The sequence below is a fragment of the Pyrus communis genome, chromosome 17 (assembly GCF_041283825.1).
Source record: "Pyrus communis isolate YQ-2024b chromosome 17, ASM4128382v1, whole genome shotgun sequence".
Lineage (NCBI taxonomy): Eukaryota > Viridiplantae > Streptophyta > Magnoliopsida > Rosales > Rosaceae > Pyrus > Pyrus communis.
Window position 1 is genome coordinate 23,966,162 of NC_142581.1, and position 20,123 is coordinate 23,986,284.

The 20,123-nt window shown below is 37.2% G+C and overlaps 1 protein-coding gene and 1 pseudogene across 2 annotated transcripts; both read left to right on the forward strand.

Moving 5' to 3' along the window:
• Nucleotides 1-4,137: 4,137 nt before the first annotated feature.
• On the forward strand, nt 4,138-14,667 carry LOC137708922 (Protein kinase superfamily protein). 2 transcript variants are annotated; one of them, XM_068448082.2, is made up of 21 exons: nt 4,138-4,712; nt 5,171-5,425; nt 6,021-6,145; nt 6,279-6,323; nt 6,430-6,511; nt 6,603-6,671; nt 6,766-6,936; nt 7,031-7,096; nt 8,140-8,208; nt 8,370-8,492; nt 8,591-8,658; nt 8,820-9,047; nt 10,247-10,362; nt 11,391-11,485; nt 11,557-11,613; nt 12,890-13,048; nt 13,126-13,174; nt 13,259-13,317; nt 14,058-14,119; nt 14,204-14,262; nt 14,333-14,667. In XM_068448082.2, exons 1-20 carry the CDS (start codon nt 4,548-4,550, stop codon nt 14,253-14,255), a joined length of 2,115 nt encoding a protein of 704 aa, XP_068304183.2. In that variant the 5' UTR covers nt 4,138-4,547; the 3' UTR covers nt 14,256-14,262; nt 14,333-14,667. The 2 variants fall into 2 exon arrangements, with proteins under 2 accessions (XP_068304183.2, XP_088545798.1); XM_088689672.1 differs by having other exon boundaries at nt 11,557-11,598.
• A 677-nt stretch (nt 14,668-15,344) lies between these two features.
• Nucleotides 15,345-17,842, forward strand: LOC137708921 (cell division cycle protein 48 homolog pseudogene; annotated as a pseudogene).
• Nucleotides 17,843-20,123: the final 2,281 nt, after the last annotated feature.

Below are 20,123 nucleotides of genomic sequence, written 5' to 3' on the forward strand. Positions count from 1 at the left end.
AAAGTAATCCAATTGTAAACTCGTGGTTGGACTTCCAAATGAGTAACTTTAAAAAGCTGAATGTGTGGCAGAATGTGCCAATTTTTTTTATATTCCTGAAAGGATTTAGATGCCTTAGGAGATAGTTTGCTATTGCATTTTTTGGCTTCTACTTAGTTTAATCTAAAGCAAGGTTCTAAAAAACGCTAGGCGCTAGTCGGGCGGCGGGGTTTAGGCGGGTGCCTAGGCAGCCTAGACGGATTTAGGTAAATTTCTTGTATATCTTATAAATAAGTGCGTATTGACACTTACAAAAAATTAAACATGTATGAAATCCATGGATAAGATAATAAAAGAATAATAAAATGTAAAAAGAGTATCCAACAAGTCCAAAATTTAAAAACACATTAAGCATATATGTCATATAACCATAGTGAAGAGTATTGTAGGGTGACACATGTACAATAAGTTCACAATTTAAAACCACATAAAGTGCAAAATAGGAGGAAAATAAGGAAATATAGTAATGTAGATATAATTATTTATTTATTTTTTAGTTTCAAAAAAAAAAAAAAAAAAAAAAAAGAGAATAAACCTCCTAGCCGCCTAGCCCACCTAGAGCCCAGCTGATTTTTCCAACTGATTCGCAAGAAAACGCCTCGAGCCACCACCGCTCAGCACCTAGGTGGCCGCCTAGGCCGTTTTTTAGAACATTGATCTAAAGTAAATTGAAGTAATCATCCTTTGTTTCCTTTCATGGAATGGGTTTTAGTCAGCCAATCTTTCCAGAGTTAACCAACTTCGAATAATGAAACAAGAAGTCTAACACGAATAAGTTTAGAGGCCAAAGCACTAATCTGACTTTCTTCATAATTTTGCTTAAGAAATTATTACTCCTAAACTTAGTGTTTACAACAATTTTCAATGCGATGTTCAAAGTACCATCTTTATTCGACGACACGCCGAATGCCCATGGTAAATCTCTTTCTTCGAAGCTTGCTTTTGTTGTGGACTAGAGTGGGGTCCACGAGGGCCACATAAGCATATACGGAGGAACTAACAAAAACTGTGATAAATGTATGACATTGAAATGAAAAAGTAAATGTATGAGATTGAAATGTTTTAAAGATATTGTATTGTAACAACCCGTCCCGGAATTTACGGAATGGAAGAGCATTTTCATAATTTCACTTTGGGTTGAAAAATATTTTGAAATGGTTACTATTTGGGTCTTAAATGGTGTGCCCAAGGGGGCCCACTTCTTTTGGCTTTGTCTCCTCACCTCGGCCCACTCTCATTCTCCTTTCTCTTCCTGTGTCTCTCCCCCAAAAACATTCTCAGCTATCTCTCTCCCCCTCCACACAACTCTTGGACCTCTCTCTCTTCTCTTTTTTTCGAGAATCACACTCAGCCGACGACCACCACACATCATCCTCTACGGCGAGCACCACATACCAACCACCCTTCTGTAGCCCTCTTCTACATTCTCGAAATTGGAACGGAGATGCATGAATCACTGAGTTACGATGCGATGGCGCAACTCCGGCAAGTTCCTTGTCTTTTTGAGGATTGGTAAACCTCGGGACACTTGAAATCTCTTCATTTTCGTCCTTGTGGTCTAATTCTAACTTAGATTATGTATTTGGGACGACGAGTTTACACGGAGATACCACGGTACAATCTCAGTGTCAAGGCACTCCTGCATCAGCATCTTCGAGTCATCTCAGTATAGGACCCATCTTTTTGTTCATTCAATTTTATATTATTCCTTTTTAGTGTCTAGGATTAGTTGTATGCTCTGAACATGTTCCATAATCGCATAATCATTGTATTTAGATTTATAAGTATTGTTTATATTTATTATTTCTCATGCATCCTAATATGGCTTTGTCACCTTTGGGTGTCGACCAACAAGTGCCTACCCTGATGTTTGGAGAATATCAGGGTTGGGCGTGTCATGTGTAAAGTTGTAATTAAACACAAATCCGAGAGGTAAAATAGTAAATTACCCTTGGATTATTTATGCTTGCGTCATCCATCACTCTTCCGCACATGCATACTAAAGTAGTCCACAACCCAACAATTGTATCGATGCCATGGTTAATCGACAAAATATGCGTTACTCGTTGTTGTGATGTGTTTTTCGTTGCATATTTTGATTTGCAAGAATTTTCATAAATATTTATATTTATTTTATTGTTCTAAAATTTATTGTAAAAGTTAAAATAATTAGAAGCATGAACAAAAATATATTTTCTTGGAAATTAAGAAGTAAAAACTAGACCAGTATATTCATAGTTTCAGTTAATTATAGACATGATTAAAATTGTTTTTTCCCATGATCAACTAGTATTTTTTTCATACTTGTGTGTATTTTATCATGTTAAAGAAGTCCGGAAAGATGAAAAAGAAAATAGAATTTTTGTGTCAAAAAATTGTTGAAAATTTAGGTTAATTGTAGCCTAGGGCTTCCCCCTCGCCACCAATTTTTGGTGGAGGCCATGGGGCGTCCCCTCCTAGGGCTACTGTAATTGTTGGATAAATTTTAGGGTCCCGGTCTAACAAGAATTCCCATTACTAAATTGGTAAATCCATCTAAATTATGACACAGAAAGAAACTTAATAAAATTAAGATTCTTGAAATTTTATTTGGATTATAATTCCATATTAATCTAAGTATTTAATTCTCAATATTATTGAGAAATATTATCGTCAACACTCATTCATTAGCTACCATGCATTGTTTAAATTAATTAAAATACTATTTGTACCTATTTAAATATAAATTTTGGAACACCTTGTTTTTTAAGAAGATGCATATCTAGAATATCTATTTTTAGAGATAAATATATCGAATACAACTCGTGTAAGATTGAGAACCATTTTAGCAAGATTCATATATATATATATATATATTTATAAAAAAAAAAAAATCTGTTTTACGTTTAAAACAAAAAATATATATATATATATTGAATTTAAGGAAAACTAATGAAAATAGCTTGAAAACTGAGTTTTAACAATAAGGACAAAATAAAGGGTAAAGTGAATAGTACTAGGTTTGACTTTTTAATGTAAAAATATAATTTTTCGTTAAAATGAACAATACCGTGAATTTTTTGTAAAAACTCCTTTGAATTTAAACCTCTATGTTATCATGAGGACCAAAGGCTGCCAAATACATGACAAAACATACAATCCGCAACACAGGAATGCCGCCAAGTGCTTTCCCGCATTACTTTTTCACTTCATGGGGCCCATGAACAACGTAGTCCATTCCTACCAAAGGGGCAATTGTAGCAAACCCTCGAGACTGGTCCATGAATCTTTTCGAGTAAATTGACTAAATTCATTTTGCCATTGAAGAGAGGTTTTGAACAATAAAGAAGTTAGATTCGGGATGACTCTCCATTAAAGATGACCTAAAGCATTGTTAAATCTCGAAGACGACCTTTGTTGCTTGAGTTGTGTAAGTTTGAAATCCAAGAATATTCAAATCGAGGTAACAACTAACCCAGCATGATTCTCTTTGAATTTTTTTGATGAGGATTATAGAGATCCGTGAATCGTGTTCGTTCATCGTATATCATACAGTCAGTTTTTATCCATCGATGTTTGAATTTAGTTGTTAAATAAATATATTTAAATCCGACGAGAATTGGATTCACAACTAACAACCACAAATTTCAATTCGCAAGTTCATATAGAACGTGCACACAACCCCACACCTACCCCCAAACGTCCTAGAGGAGAGAGTTTTGTGCCAAGGAAAGGATTGTCTGCCCTCCTGTTTGGGTGCCCTTTCCATCTTCTCATATTTTATGCGGTCATGATTAAACCACGTTAACATTTTATATTGATTGTTTTATAGAAATTATAAGATAAAAAATAATAAAATATAAAATATTAACGTAACTTAACAAATAGAAAAGAATGAGAAGGACAAGAGGATAGATAATCTACCTCCCGAGGAAGGGAAAGAAACTGCACGTACGGTCGGCTTATATGAAACCGAATAAAAACAAAAAGTCAAAACAAACAAATATGGCTAAGACACGTGGAGGTTAAAAAAGCAAAATGTGGAGAAAAAGGGTAAGAAAAGCAAAATTGAAAGATTGACTGTGCTTAACAAACAAGTGGCGGCCTGGCGGGATTCCTGCATACAAACCCTCTCCTCTCTCTCCCTTTCTCTCTGTTTTCTCCAGTTTTAGCGGCGACCCGGTACCTTCGTGACTTCTTCCATAATTCCCATTTCTTTCTCTCTTCCCAAAAATCATCAAATTTTGAAGGAAAAAAAAAAAAAAAAAAAAAAAATCCTGAGCTCTGCTTTTAATTTTTCTTTTTGTTTCCTCACGAGAAACCGTTTGATTACAGCAACAACAACTCATGTGACCGCCATTAAAGCTCTCTCGGTCGAGATATTTACTAGTCTGCATTCAACCCCCTTCTTCTTCTTCTTCTTCTCTGTACGCCGCACAATGAGCTACTGCGGCTGCTGCGATTTCGTTTGATCCAAACAAACCAGAAAAGGAAGGATTTTTTGGGTGTAATTTTTGGTGTGATTGGGGATGGAGAAGGAGAAGAAGAAGTATCCGATAGGACCGGAGCACTACATTCTGTATGAAGAGGTCGGGCAGGGCGTCAGCGCTTCCGTTCACCGTGCTCTCTGTAAGCCCTTCGAGGAGGTTGTCGCCATCAAGATCCTCGATTTCGAACGCGACAATTGTGATCTGGTACTCCCAATTTTCAATTCTTCATTTTTGTTTGTAATTTTATTTTATTTATTTTTATGTATTAGTCGGTTTCATTTGGTAATTTGATTGGTAAAAAGCCTAAGAAGGCAATGCGGCCAGCTTTTCGTATATTGAATTTTTACAATTCTGTGAAAATTTGCAAAAGGCTATCGAGAACGGATTCAATTTTTACGAATAGCAGCTAATTTCAGCTTCCGTTTTTGGTTTTGGAATTTGAGTTGTATTGGTACTTAGAGAAGTTCATGTGGTGGTGCTACTGTATATAATTTTTGAGAATACGGACATTTAGTTCCGGTTTATTTATATTTTCCATGACCCCATTCGAAATTACTCAAGTTATCATGTGTTTTTTGCTTAGATTGTTGAATCCCATGATTTTTGTTTCCATGGTGGTATTGGTTTTTGAGCATTGTCTTGTGTATTGTTGCTTTCTACAGAACAACATTTATCGGGAATCGCAAACAATGATCCTCGTCGACCATGCTAATGTCCTCAAATCGCATTGTTCCTTTGTTAGTGATCATAATCTGTGGGTTGTCATGCCATTCATGGCTGGGGGTTCTTGTCTTCACATTCTGAAGGCAGCATACCCAGATGGTTTTGAGGAAGTTGTTATAGCCACTATATTACGTGAGATTTTGAAAGGTTTAGAGTATCTTCATCATCATGGCCACATTCATCGAGATGTCAAAGTAAGTATGTTAACATTCAGCATCATTCAATTATTTTTATGTTGCGTCGCAGGCCTAGGTGGACAAATCAGCAAATTGTTTCTTTGTTGTATTGTCTGGAACTTGTTATATCTTTTAGGGTATGGTAACTAGTTTTAATAATACTGTCATTTGACTGTCTGTGTACTGTATTCACTGTTAAAATCTCATATCTGAAGACGGTTGCCCTTTTTTTTTTTTTCCACTTAAATACCCTTCCACTCTGTAAGACTTTTCATCCAAAACTTTTTATGGTCATTTTACAACTGGATCAGTGTTGTCCAAAAGTCACTTACAATAATTTGTAGGTTGCTCGAGTCATGTCAAACAAAGCCTTTCCAATCGAAAACACATTCTTGATCCCTCTTACCCCATATTCAGTAGGGTATTGAGTCTAGTGACAATTCTTATGCATAAATATTTCACTTCTATACATTCTGTGGAATTGCATGTTTGCTATACACCCGAATAGTTGTACTGGCAACCACTATTGTTTTTATTTATTTAGTGCATCTATAATACAGTTGGGCACCTTTAATTCCTTTACTCTTCTTTGTCTTATAAATACTTCTCATAGGCTGGAAATATTCTCATTGACTCACGTGGTGCAATCAAGCTTGGAGACTTTGGTGTTTCTGCTTGCCTTTTTGATTCAGGTGATAGGCAGCGTATGAGAAATACATTTGTGGGAACGCCTTGCTGGTATGCTATTTTTAACATTTAGCTAAGAAAATTAATTTTTACCATCCAAACAGCATAAGCTTGATTCCTCAGTCTTACTTTTCTTATTACTTTGTGTTGTTTAATCAACAGGTTTTATATCTTTGTCTTGTAGGATGGCACCAGAGGTTATGGAGCAATTACATGGTTATGATTTCAAGTGAGTTTGTTTTTTGTAAACTTATTGTTATCTTTTCTGCTTCATTTTGTGAAAACAAAATTCTTAAGCATCATGGAGTTAATTTTTGGTTGTCATATTCGTGCAGGGCGGATATCTGGTCTTTTGGTATAACTGCATTGGAGCTTGCCCATGGTCATGCTCCTTTCTCAAAGTATCCTCCAATGAAGGTGTAAATCAAATGACACTGTATCCTTTTGTGAGCAACTTTTCGATCATTATCAGATCATTGAACAAAATGCAAATCTTATATGTTTATAGGTACTGCTGATGACCTTGCAAAATGCACCACCTGGTCTTGATTATGAAAGGGATAGGAAGTTTTCTAAGGTATGACAATACTTTGTATTGAGTTTTCCTCCGATATTGTAGTTTTCACACCTCCGATATTGTAGTTTTCACAAGCACATGTCTTTTTCTTAAGTCCTTTAAGCAGATGATTGCTAGTTGCTTGGTAAAGGATCCTTCAAAACGACCTTCTGCTAAGAAGTTGTTGAAGCATTCCTTCTTCAAGCAAGCTCGGTCGAATGATTATATCTCACGAACACTTCTGGAGGGCCTGCCTGCTCTTGGTGATCGCATCAAGGAATTAAAGGTAGCAATTCATATCCGACTCTCAACACTTATTCATTTTCATGCTATAGTTATGGGTTTTATGTACTTAACATCACATGTTTATCCTATGATAGCGAAAGGAAGAGTATATGCTTGCACAAAAGAAGATGCCAGATGGACAAATGGAGGAACTATCACAGGCAGGAATCTTCTCTCTTTAATCAATAAGAATGTTGCTGATATTTTGATAAAAAAAAACTGGTACTGTGATTATTCTGTTTTGTTTTGCTTGCTTTTATTAAGATAAGATACTTAACGAAGGTCACTTAAAATCATGCATTCAATAAATTTTTATTACTGCAAGTAAATTGGTTTGCAGTTTAAAGTCAGTAAAATTTTTCGTTACTTAGATTTACATTTGAGGTTAGATACCATTAGAACATACCATTTCGTTCTAAACAGAATCTTAGGAAAAATTAGGCATTTGTCAGCTGAAAATTGTAGGAAGTATCTGATAGGGTGTGGAGGAGCGATTAAGAGAAGCTACCCTCATCAGATACTCATTGGTTGCCATGGGAAATGTAACGAAGGATACACAACCCATAGCCAGCATTGCCTTCGTCATAATCTTTGCATTGCCTCATTAATCTAGTCACGTGGTGAATCACTGATGGCATCCCTTCTTCCGTATTCTTTTTAATTCACAAAATCTTTTCATTATTTTATCTGAACCTGGATGAAATTTCCTGTTCTGTCTCTACCGACAAATGGAATGGAGACATAAGATACAATATGATCTTCCTATCATAGGGGCTAGTTTCACCCCATAATGGCAATGTGAAGGTGCAACTCTCCCCCTAAATTGGTGTTCGATTTTACCCTCCCCCAATATTGATTCTCGAATAAACATTCATATGGTAAATGTATATTTCATTTAGTAGTAACTGTAACTGTTAACAGATGCTAATTTCCTTTCTGACATATTTATATTCCTAAACAGCTTCTATAATTAAATCTTGTACACACAAATCCAGTTTGCTCTGTAATTTTCTATTGTTTTGTGGTAATGGGTTCCAGTTGATCCTGCTTTTTGTTCCCTTTTTGTTTCTTTTTGGCTCTTAAATCTATTAAATCTACTGATTTAAACCTGCAAAAGGATCAATGGAGTTAGGATTTTTGATATTTAATAATCCTTAGTTTTTTACTTATTAATTAGTTCTCATTTTAAAAAGTTATATTGCAGAATGAATATAAAAGAGGAATTAGTGGTTGGAACTTCAACCTTGACGACATGAAGGCTCAAGCTTCCCTGGTAATTGTCCATCTTGATTCGTCACATATTTTTATTTATATGATTCCTAAAAAAATATAATGATGAAATCTAATGATGGTCTAAAATATGCTATTTTTCATTTTATTGTCAGAAGCAACAAAAATTCATTTCTTTCTCAGTTTACGTTTTCTTTCTATCAGATTCAGGATGTTGATGACCCTGTACCTGATAACAATCAGACAGGGAGTTCGACTTCTCTGTCTGCTCTTGATGCGCAACAAAAGCCATCACTCTGTCGAAACTTAGAACCAGTTGCAGATATGGTATTTATCAAATTGGCTGGACATTTATGGTAGTTTGAAGCACATGCATACATATCATAATAGCTGTTTCTGGTTACTCATGGATTAATGTTTCACAGGAAGACAATGATGTGACTCGGAACCAACAAGCTACTGCATACGTTAACACAGCTTTATATGATGCCAAGTATTTCATCTGTGATATCTGTTTTTAATATGTTTTGCTAATATTTAGCTCTACTTTTTCAAGTCTTGATTCCCAAAACACAAAAAAGGTGTTGTATAAATGATTAATACCTGTAGATCCATATTTTGATTATTTATGTTGTAGCACTTTTTATCTACCAGGTTTAGAAGTGACAAATCTGATGATGATTCTAGCATTGCCAGTCCTAGCCATGAACTACATACTTCACCTTGTCATGATGATCGTACTGAACGGGGTGAAAATCCCAATGGAGATAATATCGGGAAACTTATGGAGGCGACAGCTTTGAATTCTCAACATAAAAGGCAGTGCTCATCAGGCAGCAGTGGTTTACCAGAAGTTAGTGATCCTCTTGTTAAAGGAGACAGGTATGCCATTTAATTGACACTATAATGTCTCTGACTGAATCAGTTAGCCTTTAAACTTGTGATTAGCATATCATGATTCCAACAAGATAGTTCCAGGGAGAAAAATAACTTGTCAACACTCCATTCTTTTTTTCCGGATTCCTGGTGAAATTGGTCTGACATGGCCGTTCAGTGGACATTTACATGTGGCAAACGTGAGAATTATCCTGATAAACTAGACACATGAATAAATCAGAAATTCAATAAAAAATGGAGGTCATCAAGTGGAACAAAGTGATATGAAATGTATGCATGGAAGGTCTCTGTAAACTTCCAAATGTTACAATATTTCACAAGTTCTCTATAGAACTATATTGCTTTACTTTCCCTTGAAATCCAAACTCCATTTGAAGTTTCCCCTATGGTTTTGGAGTTGTAGCAGATTGGTTAAGCCGTCTTCAGACTAAATTTCCAAGATGAACATGATTGTTGATATGAACGCCAGTTTTAATTGATTGTTTAGCTTGCATTTCTGATCAAAGTGTCATATCGTCTGATGTGCCACTTATAATTTAGAATCTCACGGCTTGATATCTGTTCACAGAAGAAGAATGCTAATGTAACTTAAGACCATCGTTTTCTTGTGTGAATTGTGATGTTTGATAGAGTTCTGTTAATAATAAACCGGAAAGTAATGGAGGGAATTACAAAAAAAACTTAGAGGAACTATTGAGATAAAAGATGTGTTTTTTTTTTCCTCTTTGTGTGACGAAGTTCTTACTAATGATGCAACGCAAGAAAGTTCTGTTTTCTTTGATTTTTCCAGAGAATGGTCCAGAATCCAGATTATTGGTAAGTGGGTTTTAGGTCCAGAATCCAGGTTCTTGGTATGTGGAAAAAATAAATTTGTTAGCATGCGGATATGATATTTGGGTTTCCAATCTCTGCTGTCTTACTAGGTAACTGTCTTAGGGGGGAAAGTTCTCCTAAGAAAAAAAGTACTCTTCAATTGCATACATGATGAAAACTCATCTATTATTTAACTAGCAGCAGTAGCTCATTCTTCATATCTGTTTGTCTGCTTAGTGTTTGTTTCAGACTGAAGTTATGATTATTCTTGATGAACTTCACTTTGAATTTTCAATTTTCCATGGTATTTCTTTTTGTTTTTTATTCTTTTTGTCTTTGCCGAAGTTAACTTGAAATACTGGAATCTCCAGTGATAAATTGCAAAATCATCAGCCCCAAAGTAATTCAAAGGGAAATGCGGCGGTAGTTCCACAACTAGCAGATGACGTGCTTACTGAAGTTCCTCCTAAAGCATCTAAGTCACCAGGCATGTTCTGATATTATAGCTATCCCTGGATTTATTGATTGTTGTCTCCATGAAAAACAATTTCTCCTTTTTTTTTTTTTTTTTGGAATTCATCTATGTGTGTGTGCGCGCGCGCATATTGTGGTCAAGTAATTGATGCTCAGTTTATAGGTCAGATATGGGTGAAGACGCATAGTGGATGAGCTGCATCTTGGTCCAATAATTAAGAATAAGTCCAAAATTTTATCAAGATATAATGAATTTGAGGGAAATGATTTTAGAGGAAATTCCTTTCTGAAACAGAAAGAGAGTTTCTTGGGAGATGGAGGGGGAGGGAGATAGAAATGACATAAAGCAGGATTGGGGCCTAGGGGATGGAAGGCTTGTTGAGGGAAACTTAATTGGGTTGGAGGTGATAGGTTTTGTTATTTTTCGTTCTTGAGAGGATGCATTTAAGTGGAGGTTTTGAAGGCCTATTGGCTTGGTGGCCAATAGATTTTTTGTTGTTGAGAAACTTGACTTGGTTCTTTAACCTGTGAGGAATCCCTTTTCAGTCTCTTGAGTAGGAGTGATTGCTTATATGTTGTAAGGTATTGCCAGGGCCTGATTGTCCTATGGTTTCCTTTTGCAATATGATGAAGGAAGGTTCTCTTTTTGTGATATGATGGAGAAAGGTGTTATGGTGTGAGGAACTTTGTAATAAATTGGTGGTAAATGTAGATTAGTGAAGGTTAGTGATAACAACCTTCCAGTTTGGTTTCAGGTATTTCTAAAGTATTAGTTTATAATCTGTCGTATCCATGGTGAGAGGTTTTGGTGATTAAGTTTCGATGCTCTTGTAACTACATTGAGAGGGAGACGTGCTTCTTGTGGCCAATAAAGTGGTGGAAGATTATAGAAGGTCAGAGAATGTGGGACTGCATTAGATTGTGTTGAGGAAAAGGCCTTAAGAATGTTAAGCATTTAATTAAAGATCATAGACAAGAACCATGTTTTTTTCTGATCTCAGGTGAACTCTGCCTTATTAACTGATGAAGTTATTCATGCAGCTCACAGTGGTGAACTCGATGAGAAAGCAAAGGCACCAGTTGTACAGCAGAAAGGACGTTTTAAAGTCACATCTGAGAATCATGACTCAGAAAAGGTGGGTTTTATAATGCTGGGTTTAGTGTTTTCTTCATGTGAACTTTGTGGATAACTTATCTTTTCTTTCAGGTGGTTCCGGCTCCTATTCTGCAAAAGAGTCACAGCTTGCAGGTTTGTAGTTCTGAGGTTAGCACAATTGTGCCAAAGTGCCTATTTAATTTTTTCTGCTAGCCTCTTGTCTGAGAGTTCAATTACCTTACCTGCATTAGTAGATATAAGAAATTTGAGAAAACTTCACATGACACATCTATCAAGGTGTCATTTTTGTAAGTCCTTTGTTTAGTGTCTTTATGGTGCATTAGTAGTGTTTTAAGTAGTAGCATTCTTGTGCTCGAGTCGTTCATTGGTACTTTGAAAGTCCCTTGTTTATTGTCCTTGACTCCTTGTATTACATTTTTAACAATTGAGTCTAATGTTCCTTGGTATTTTGAAATTCCTTATCCAAACATAGGGTTAGTGAAAGTTCCTAGTCATTCAGAAAACCCTTGGTGGCTAGAAGTGGGAAGACAAAGCTTTCTGAAAATATTATTAGTGATAAATCGATCATACTGACCGTTTTGATCATAGAATGCTAGGCATGCCTCAACTACTCAGTTTTCTAGATATTGTTTCGATTTATTAAAAGCATCATCACGCTTATAATCTCACTTGTCAAATGACTTGATGGTAATTGCAAAAAACCTTTGATAAACGATTAAAAGACATAAGCTTGTTTTCACATGAATGTAATTCTCTAATGGTTTACTCTGTCAAGAATCAAATATTAACATTCCATAAAAGAACAAAAACTATAAAACGGTACCTTGGACCGAATTTTTTGGTCTGAAGATTTCATGAATTGATTGCATGTTTCTCTGAGTCTCTGTTTTCCTTTGTGAGACAATACTTAATTTTTTTTAGTATGATTGTCACGTAATGTCGGCCTTCACAACACTTTAGGAAATAATCTGCAGTATCAGTTTTTTGACTATCATGATTATTTCGGACCTAGGTCCAGCCAGGAATTCTTTAGAGATATGTACAGAAACTTATGGCATGTTTACTTACATGGAATGGGTATTGGAATTATTACCAATTCTTGATTTAATGGAGTTTACTAAAACATGGGCGTTGGAATCATTGAAATTCCTGATTTCACCACGTGTTACTAACACACATGGAATTAAAAGATGGTTTCCTTATTAATATCCATAATCCAATACCTGAAAAACCAAGAATCCTATCATGTCTGGGTGCTTGTTGATCCCATTCCCATTCCTTCTTTCCCTTCCTTGATGCTTGGTGACCTGTACGGCTATGAAAACATCTTGTCTGATATATTGTGAATTTATATCCTAAGCGCATAAGATTATATTTATTAACTTTTACTGAATGTCTTACAGAACTTTTACCGGTTATGTAGGTGATTAGCTTCAATCCTGCAAATCCTCTACAATCAGCTCTTCCATCACCCCTACCATCACCTCTAACATCACCTTCTGATGCTACCGCACCAGCTCTTTCTGGCTACTCTCTTTTTCCAATGTTAAACTCTATTTTGCAGACAAATATTATTCAGAGGGTATGTGTTAGCAAATACTTTTGGCTTATTTATGTTTCATATATGATAGAAATTTATTCGTCATTTCTTCTTAACAGGAGAGTATTTTAGGTTTAATGAAGCAAGTTGCTAATGGCGATTTCACAGGTTCAAGCAATTATTGCTCTTTCAGTTTTAGAATTTTATTCAATTTAGATGATCCTAACGTATTGTTGTCAAACCTTACTCCAGCCAACCGTGCAAGTGATGTAGGATCCACCCAGGCTACTAATGGTTCGGAGAAATCATTGGTATGTTATAAAGAGTTTCGTTTCTATGCTATGCCTTCCAAACAAACTATTCCGGCTCCAAATTTAGTTGCTATTTATCAAGTTTCCATCTATTCTTAGGATAAGTTGCCAATAGATTCATAGAATACAAAATTACATATATCTTGTATGTGTCCAGAAATGATCTTCTAGTAAAACCAATAAGATAAATTTATATGGCTTATTCTTATTCTTTTAAGGTGACATAAGGAAAATGAGCAAGTACGAATGCCAAGAATGAGTTGAACTAGAACTAGTTCAATGATATGACATAGCACTAAAAATTCGAAATGCTGATGGTCTCGCTCTGTAGAGTGCTATTTGTTTTGTTATGTTGGGGCAATGGGGTCAATGAACTTTCACAATTACATTTGAAAGTTAGCAAAAATGTTTCAGGTTCTAAAATGTATTATAATTATGTCAAAAGTTCACCCTCTGTAAGTTCAACTTTCTCATTCTTAGATACCACAGATAGCTTAGAATCTTCAGCTTTGTGTTTGCTCCATGCCTCTGAAATGTTGCTAGCTATGGAATTGCGAGTCCACGCAGGATTCTTTAGTTGTTGGCAGTATGATAAAGATACTAGTGAAAAATTTGCGTTCGAATGAGAAACCTTCTGCTTAGGCTGATATGCCGTTGCTATTAGTCTTTTATGAGTTTACTTTTAAAGCGTTGGGTGATTTTTTTTTCATAAACATAAAGTGACATGTCTGTTCTTGCAGCCTCAAGCAGCGCGAGAGAGGGAAACCGAGTTACTCAATGAAATAACTGAGCTGCAGAGGAGGTCAAAATAGCAACCAACACACGCCGTGCCTAATTATTATGTTTATTTTGCTAGTAATCTTAGACTTTTTTTGTGCATATGTAGGCTCATGTCTGCGCAAGATGAGCTTCAAAAGTTGAAAGTAGATACCGCTTAAAACTCAGGTTATTATCTGATATCCTGTTGCTCAAAAGTTTTCGTTACGGATATCAGATTCTAACATACCAGTTTCAGGTGTGATTTCATTATCCAACCGGCGCTTGGATGATGTACGGAAGTTCTTCGAACGCAACAATACTGACAAATCTACGAAGAAGGAAAAAAAAAAAAATTGACTGACAGTGTATCGTTAAAGATAAGAAGCTAAGTTTACTTGTTAAGGTGATGATAAAATTATTTTTATAGGTTTCCAACTAATCCAGCTTCAGTAATAAGTTAGTCATGTTATTTTCTTCATGCTCTGCTTGTAATTTGTATATATAGATTTAGTTGTCTGCCATATTTCTGCTCAACTATGTTGCATTTGTTTTTCCCTTATTATTTATTTAATTTATTTTTATTGAAGTTAATCCTGCATCTTCTACCTAACTGCCGTTGTGCTTCATCTGTTATAAGTATTTTCTACCTCGACCTCATAAAGTAATTGTTCATCGTCGTTCGACTCGACTTCTGAAAGTAACCGTTCATCTTCTCTCGCTATGCGCGAGGATTAAATTGACCCAAAAACATGTTTGATTTTGTGAATTAATGTATCGAGTACTTTGATTGTGAGCTAGTGTATTGTTTTAGGTACTTTAGGGAATAGAAAGATGCATGTAATGTATTGTTTAGGGTTTAAGGAGGGAGACAACATTGCAACGGATTTAGTTGTCAAGGGTTTTGGATTTGAGTAATTTTTTTAAACCACCGAAATATTTTGCAAAGTTAGCCTCATAAGGGCTCCTCTCTTTTTAAGTGATTTAAAATTAAAAATTTAAAACAACATTCTTTCCTAGTAAGAAAAGGAGACATTTTTTTAAAACAAATTACGGTAATTACCTTTCCTGTTTAGGAACCTTTCCTAATTAACAAAAGACAAACCAGAGACTCCACAGGAAACCTTTTCCTAATACTACAAGCAGTTGTTAACCTCGGCTTATAAATATCACAACCCCTACGTGCTTTGCTCTCTCTACTATTCTCCAATCTGCAATCCAATCTCAACTGCTCTCTCTACGTTGTGTGTTCCTTAGTCTCCGCTGTCACGATGCTCGCGGATAAACCAGAATGTTCTGACAGTAAGGGAATGACGAGGGACTTCAGTACGGCGTTACTTGAGCGCAAGAAGGCTGACAACCGGCTTCTTGTGGATGACGCTGTCCACGACAACAACTCAGTCGTAGCGCTGCACCGGGACACTATGGAAAAGCTCCGGCTCTTTTCCGGCGACACAGTCTTGATCAAGGGAAAGAAAAGGAGGGACAATCTGCGTTGTTGCTGATGACACATGCAACGAACCAAAGATAAGGATCAACAAGGTTGTCAGGAGCAACCTGAGGGTTATGCTTGGGGACGTTGTTTTGGTTCATCAATGCGCTGATATAAAGTATGGAAGGTGCGTCCACATTCTTCCTGTGGACGACAGTATTGAAGGGGTCACTGGAAATCTGTTTGATGCATATTTGAAACCTTATTTCTTCGAGGCCTTCCGCCCGGTGAGGAAGGGTGATCTCTTCCTTGTGAGAGGAGGAATGAGGACTGTAGAGTTCAAGGTTGTTGAAACCGACCCTCCTGAGTACTGTGTGGTTGCTCCCGACACTGAAATCTTCTGTGAAGGGGAACCTCTGAGAAGGGAGGATGGGGAAAGAATGTTAAATGAGGTTGGCTATGATGACGTCGGTGGAGTGAGGAAACAGATGGCTCAGATTCGCGAATTGGTGGAGCTGGCACTGAGGCATCCTCAACTGTTTAAATCAATTGGTGTGAAGCTGCCAAAGGGCATTCTGCTATATGGATCTCCTGGCACCGGCAAGACTCTAATTGCCCGAGCTGTGGCTAATGAAACTGGGGCATTTTTTTTTTCTGCGTCAATGGACCAGAAATCATGTTGAAGATGGCGGGGGAGAGTGAAAGCAACCTCAGGAAAGCTTTTGAGGAAGCAGAGAAGAATGCACCATCCATTATCTTTATTGATGAGATTGACTCAATTGCTCCCAACAGAGAGAAGGCACATGGAGAAGTTGAGAGGAGGATTGTTTCCCAGCTCTTGACACTCATGGATGGACTCAAATCCCGTGCACATGTAATTGTTATGGGGGCTACAAATCGTCCAAATAGCATTGATCCGGCTCTTAGAAGGTTTGGAAGATTTGATAAGGAAATTGATATTGGTGTGCCCGATGAAGTTGGACGTCTTGAGGTTCTGCACATTCATACCAAGAACATGAAGCTCGCTGAAGATGTTGATTTGGATAAGACAGCTAAGGACACGCATGGCTATGTTGGTGCTGATCTAGCTGCCTTGTGTACTGAGGGTGCGCTTCAATGCATCAGAGAAAAGATGGATGTGATTGACTTAGAAGATGAGGAAATAAATGCCGAGATTCTTAATTCAATTGCAGTTATAAACCAGCACCTGCAGACTGCTCTTAGCACCAGCAACCCTGCTGCTCTTCGCGAAACAGTTGTTGAAGTGCCGAATGTTAGTTGAGAAGATATTGGAGGTCTCGAGACTGTTAAGAAAGAACTTCAAGAGACGGTTCAATATCCTGTGAAGCATTCTGAGAAATTTGGAATGTCCCCCCTCAAAAGGAGTTCTTTTCTATGGCCCTCCGGGATGTGGCAAATCGCTTCTCGCCAAAGCTATTGCCAACGAGTGTCAAGTAAACTTTATCAGTATCAAGGGACCTGAATTGCTTACGATGTGGTTTGGAGAGAGTGAGGCCAATGTACATGAAATCTTTGACAAGGCCCGCGGATCTGCTACTTGTATCCTGTTCTGTGACGAACTTGATTCCATTGCAACTCAGAGAGGGAGTAGTGTAGGTGATGCTGGGGGTGCTGCCGATAGGGTTTTGAATCAACTCCTTACAGAAATGGATGGGATATCGGCAAAGAAAACTGTTTTCATCATTGGGGCCACCAACAGACCTGACATTATAGACCCTGCACTTTTGCGTCCAGGCCGCCTGGATCAGTTGATTTACATCCCTCTCCCTAATGAGGAATCTCGCTATCAAATATTCAAGTCTTGCTTGAGGAAGTCCCCAGTTTCTAAAGATGTGGACATCAGAGCCCTTGCCGAGTACACCAAAGGATTTAGTGGTGCGGATGTAACAAAAATATGCCAGCGTGCTTGCAAATATGCAATAAGAGAGAATATTGTGAAGGATATTGAGAGGGAGAGGATGAGAAATGAGAATCCTGAGGCAATGGAGGTGGATGCTGATGATGAAGTAGCAAAGATCAAGGCAGCTCATTTTGAGGAATCGATGAAGCATGCTCGTAGGAGTGTTAGTAATGCTGATATCCGCAAGTACCAAGCATTTGCGCAGACATTGCAGCAGTCAATAGCGTTTGGAACGGAGTTCAGGTTCACAGGCAGTGCTTCTGGGGGAGGCGCTGCATACGACTCTTGCAACAGCTGCTTCAGGGGCTCATGAAGATGACCTTTACAATCAGTATAGTTTCATGAATTACGTGTCTTTTTCGAGTTTGAATTCTAGCTCTGCGTTTCGTATTATATCCATATGTGTTGGAAGTTAGAACCGTGGAAGTGTCCTGTGTTTACCAAGTGTTGTACCCAAAATAACGATCATATATCTCAGAGATAAATTTGGAAGTGGTTTACAGCATAAAATGTGATTTTCTTTCTTTTCATTTCGTAAATTTGCTACAAATATTACTTGCTTGGATAAATCTCTGTGGTTTTTAATACACATCTAAGTGATTTTCCTTTAATCGCCTATCATGAATGTTGTGCCTTGGCCCGTTCGTTAGTGCGGAACCGAGATTCAGATTACAACCTCACCAAAATCACACACAGTTGAACAAAATAAAATACAAGAAATAAAGACACAGAGAAATTTGCGAGGTTCGGCAAAAAACTGCCTACGTCCCCGGAGAGATATTGCTCTTCACTATGAGAATAACAGTACAAGTATACATGAGTTAAATCGACATAACCCAATCCCATATCCCTTGTACACCCACTCACAGAATTTTCCCAATAGCCTCACTCTACCCCAAGAGTTCTTTCACTAGAATACTTTTCACTCTAGCTCTCTTGATTTTCTCTCAACCCATGTTCAACCTTTTCCATGGGAGAGCCGAATGCTCTCCCCCTTGGATGCTCTCTTTCACACTTCACCAAGGCATAACCAAATGCCTTAATATAAACAAAAGGCCCCGCCTCCTCTCTCTCCTCTTCTCTCTTTCGGCTCATCACACAAGGCCAATTCTTTGCCTTTGTAAAAGCCACAAATCAAGGGCTAGACATCATAATGATGTCCCCCTTTTTCTTTGTCTCTTTCTTTAGCCGAAAGTAGCTAGCACTCCACATGGTTGAGATGAAATTGTTGCCAACTCATAATATGAGCCAATCACAACAATGAACACTAATAGGACAGGACACCCGCAACATAGAAAGCATACAAATATCCAGTATTATACACTTCAAAGGATTATTTGCATTAGCTTTTCTACACGCAAAAGACTTTTTTTACATCCTAGCCCGCTACGCATGGTGTACAAAGTTGTTGTTTTTTTTTTTTTTTTTTTTTTTTCCTTTTCCTTTTTACATTCGAGCATTGCTTAAAGACATTTTTATGAAATCATAGTCTTCAAGGTCCTTTCATAGCTGCCTTTTCTTCTACTACCTTGCCTTTCTTCGGTGGAAGCTTGCAAATGTCTAAAACCATAGAAGCAATAACATTTTGAGACAACTTGCTGGTTACATTCTTGCAACAGTTTCACCACCAGATTTGAGATTTTGCCTTCCCAAAGTGATGTTAAGCCAGTCGTTAACTTTGCAAATGATGGCTTGTGTGAGAACCTCCGGAGAGGATTGGGGAGAAATACAAGTATATATCTGCAGGGTTGTGTCTGCAGATTTGCACAAATAAATAAATTCAATGTTGATGATGTGCTTACACTAACTAAAATTTTAAAATATTTATAGGAAATAACAGGTGAAGAAATATACGCTGCAGCCATGAGCCATGGTAGAGAAGCTAGCTCGATGATCCTCTTTCTATTCCCCTTGTCCTCCGATTTCTCCCATGCCACCCATTTTTACTGTAAAACAAGGTTCTTAACTGATGTAAATTGGACTGTCTCAGTTTACCTCTCGCTTTTCCCTTTTCCCTGCTACTTTTCCTCCACTTCTTCCTCCTCTCTCCTAAATAGAAGTACCGATTCTCTAGTTCTAAATTGGTAATCATCATCATAGGAAGAAACTATGAACAATGTATGAGCACCTTCGTGCATTCCACAAGGAGGTATTTATAGAATACTTTGCCGATAAAACCGATGTTGGGCCGTTGATGTTAAAGAAATCAACCCCATCTCATTAAAGGACCTACACAAATCTAGAATAAAGAATTCTAGAACATTCACTAAGGTTGGTTAGCTAGATTATCCAAGTTAAAGCAGTACTTTGTAGAAATGACTAGAATGTTGTTTCTTAAGTTGGTGGAAGAGTCTAGAAGAATGGTGAGGTTTCCACCAACATGCAAGATTAGTGTAGATAATTCTAGCTTAGGAAGTTAGTGGAATTATCTAGATATCTCTAGCATGGTGTGTCCATACTTCTCCAAGGTTCCATCCATGCCTATAAAAGGAGAAGGCATCCACACCATTTGTATCAACAAAACAACAAATCAACAAACCAACCAAGCAAGCTTGTAAGCAAGCAAGCAAGTGAGAGTGAGAAGAAAGAGTAGTCTTGTAAGAGTGTGAGTGGTCTAGAGTTTGTCTCTAGAAAGTGAGTGAGTGTCATAACTTCTCAAGAGTGTCTTTGATAGTTTGTGTTGTAATATTTTGTTTG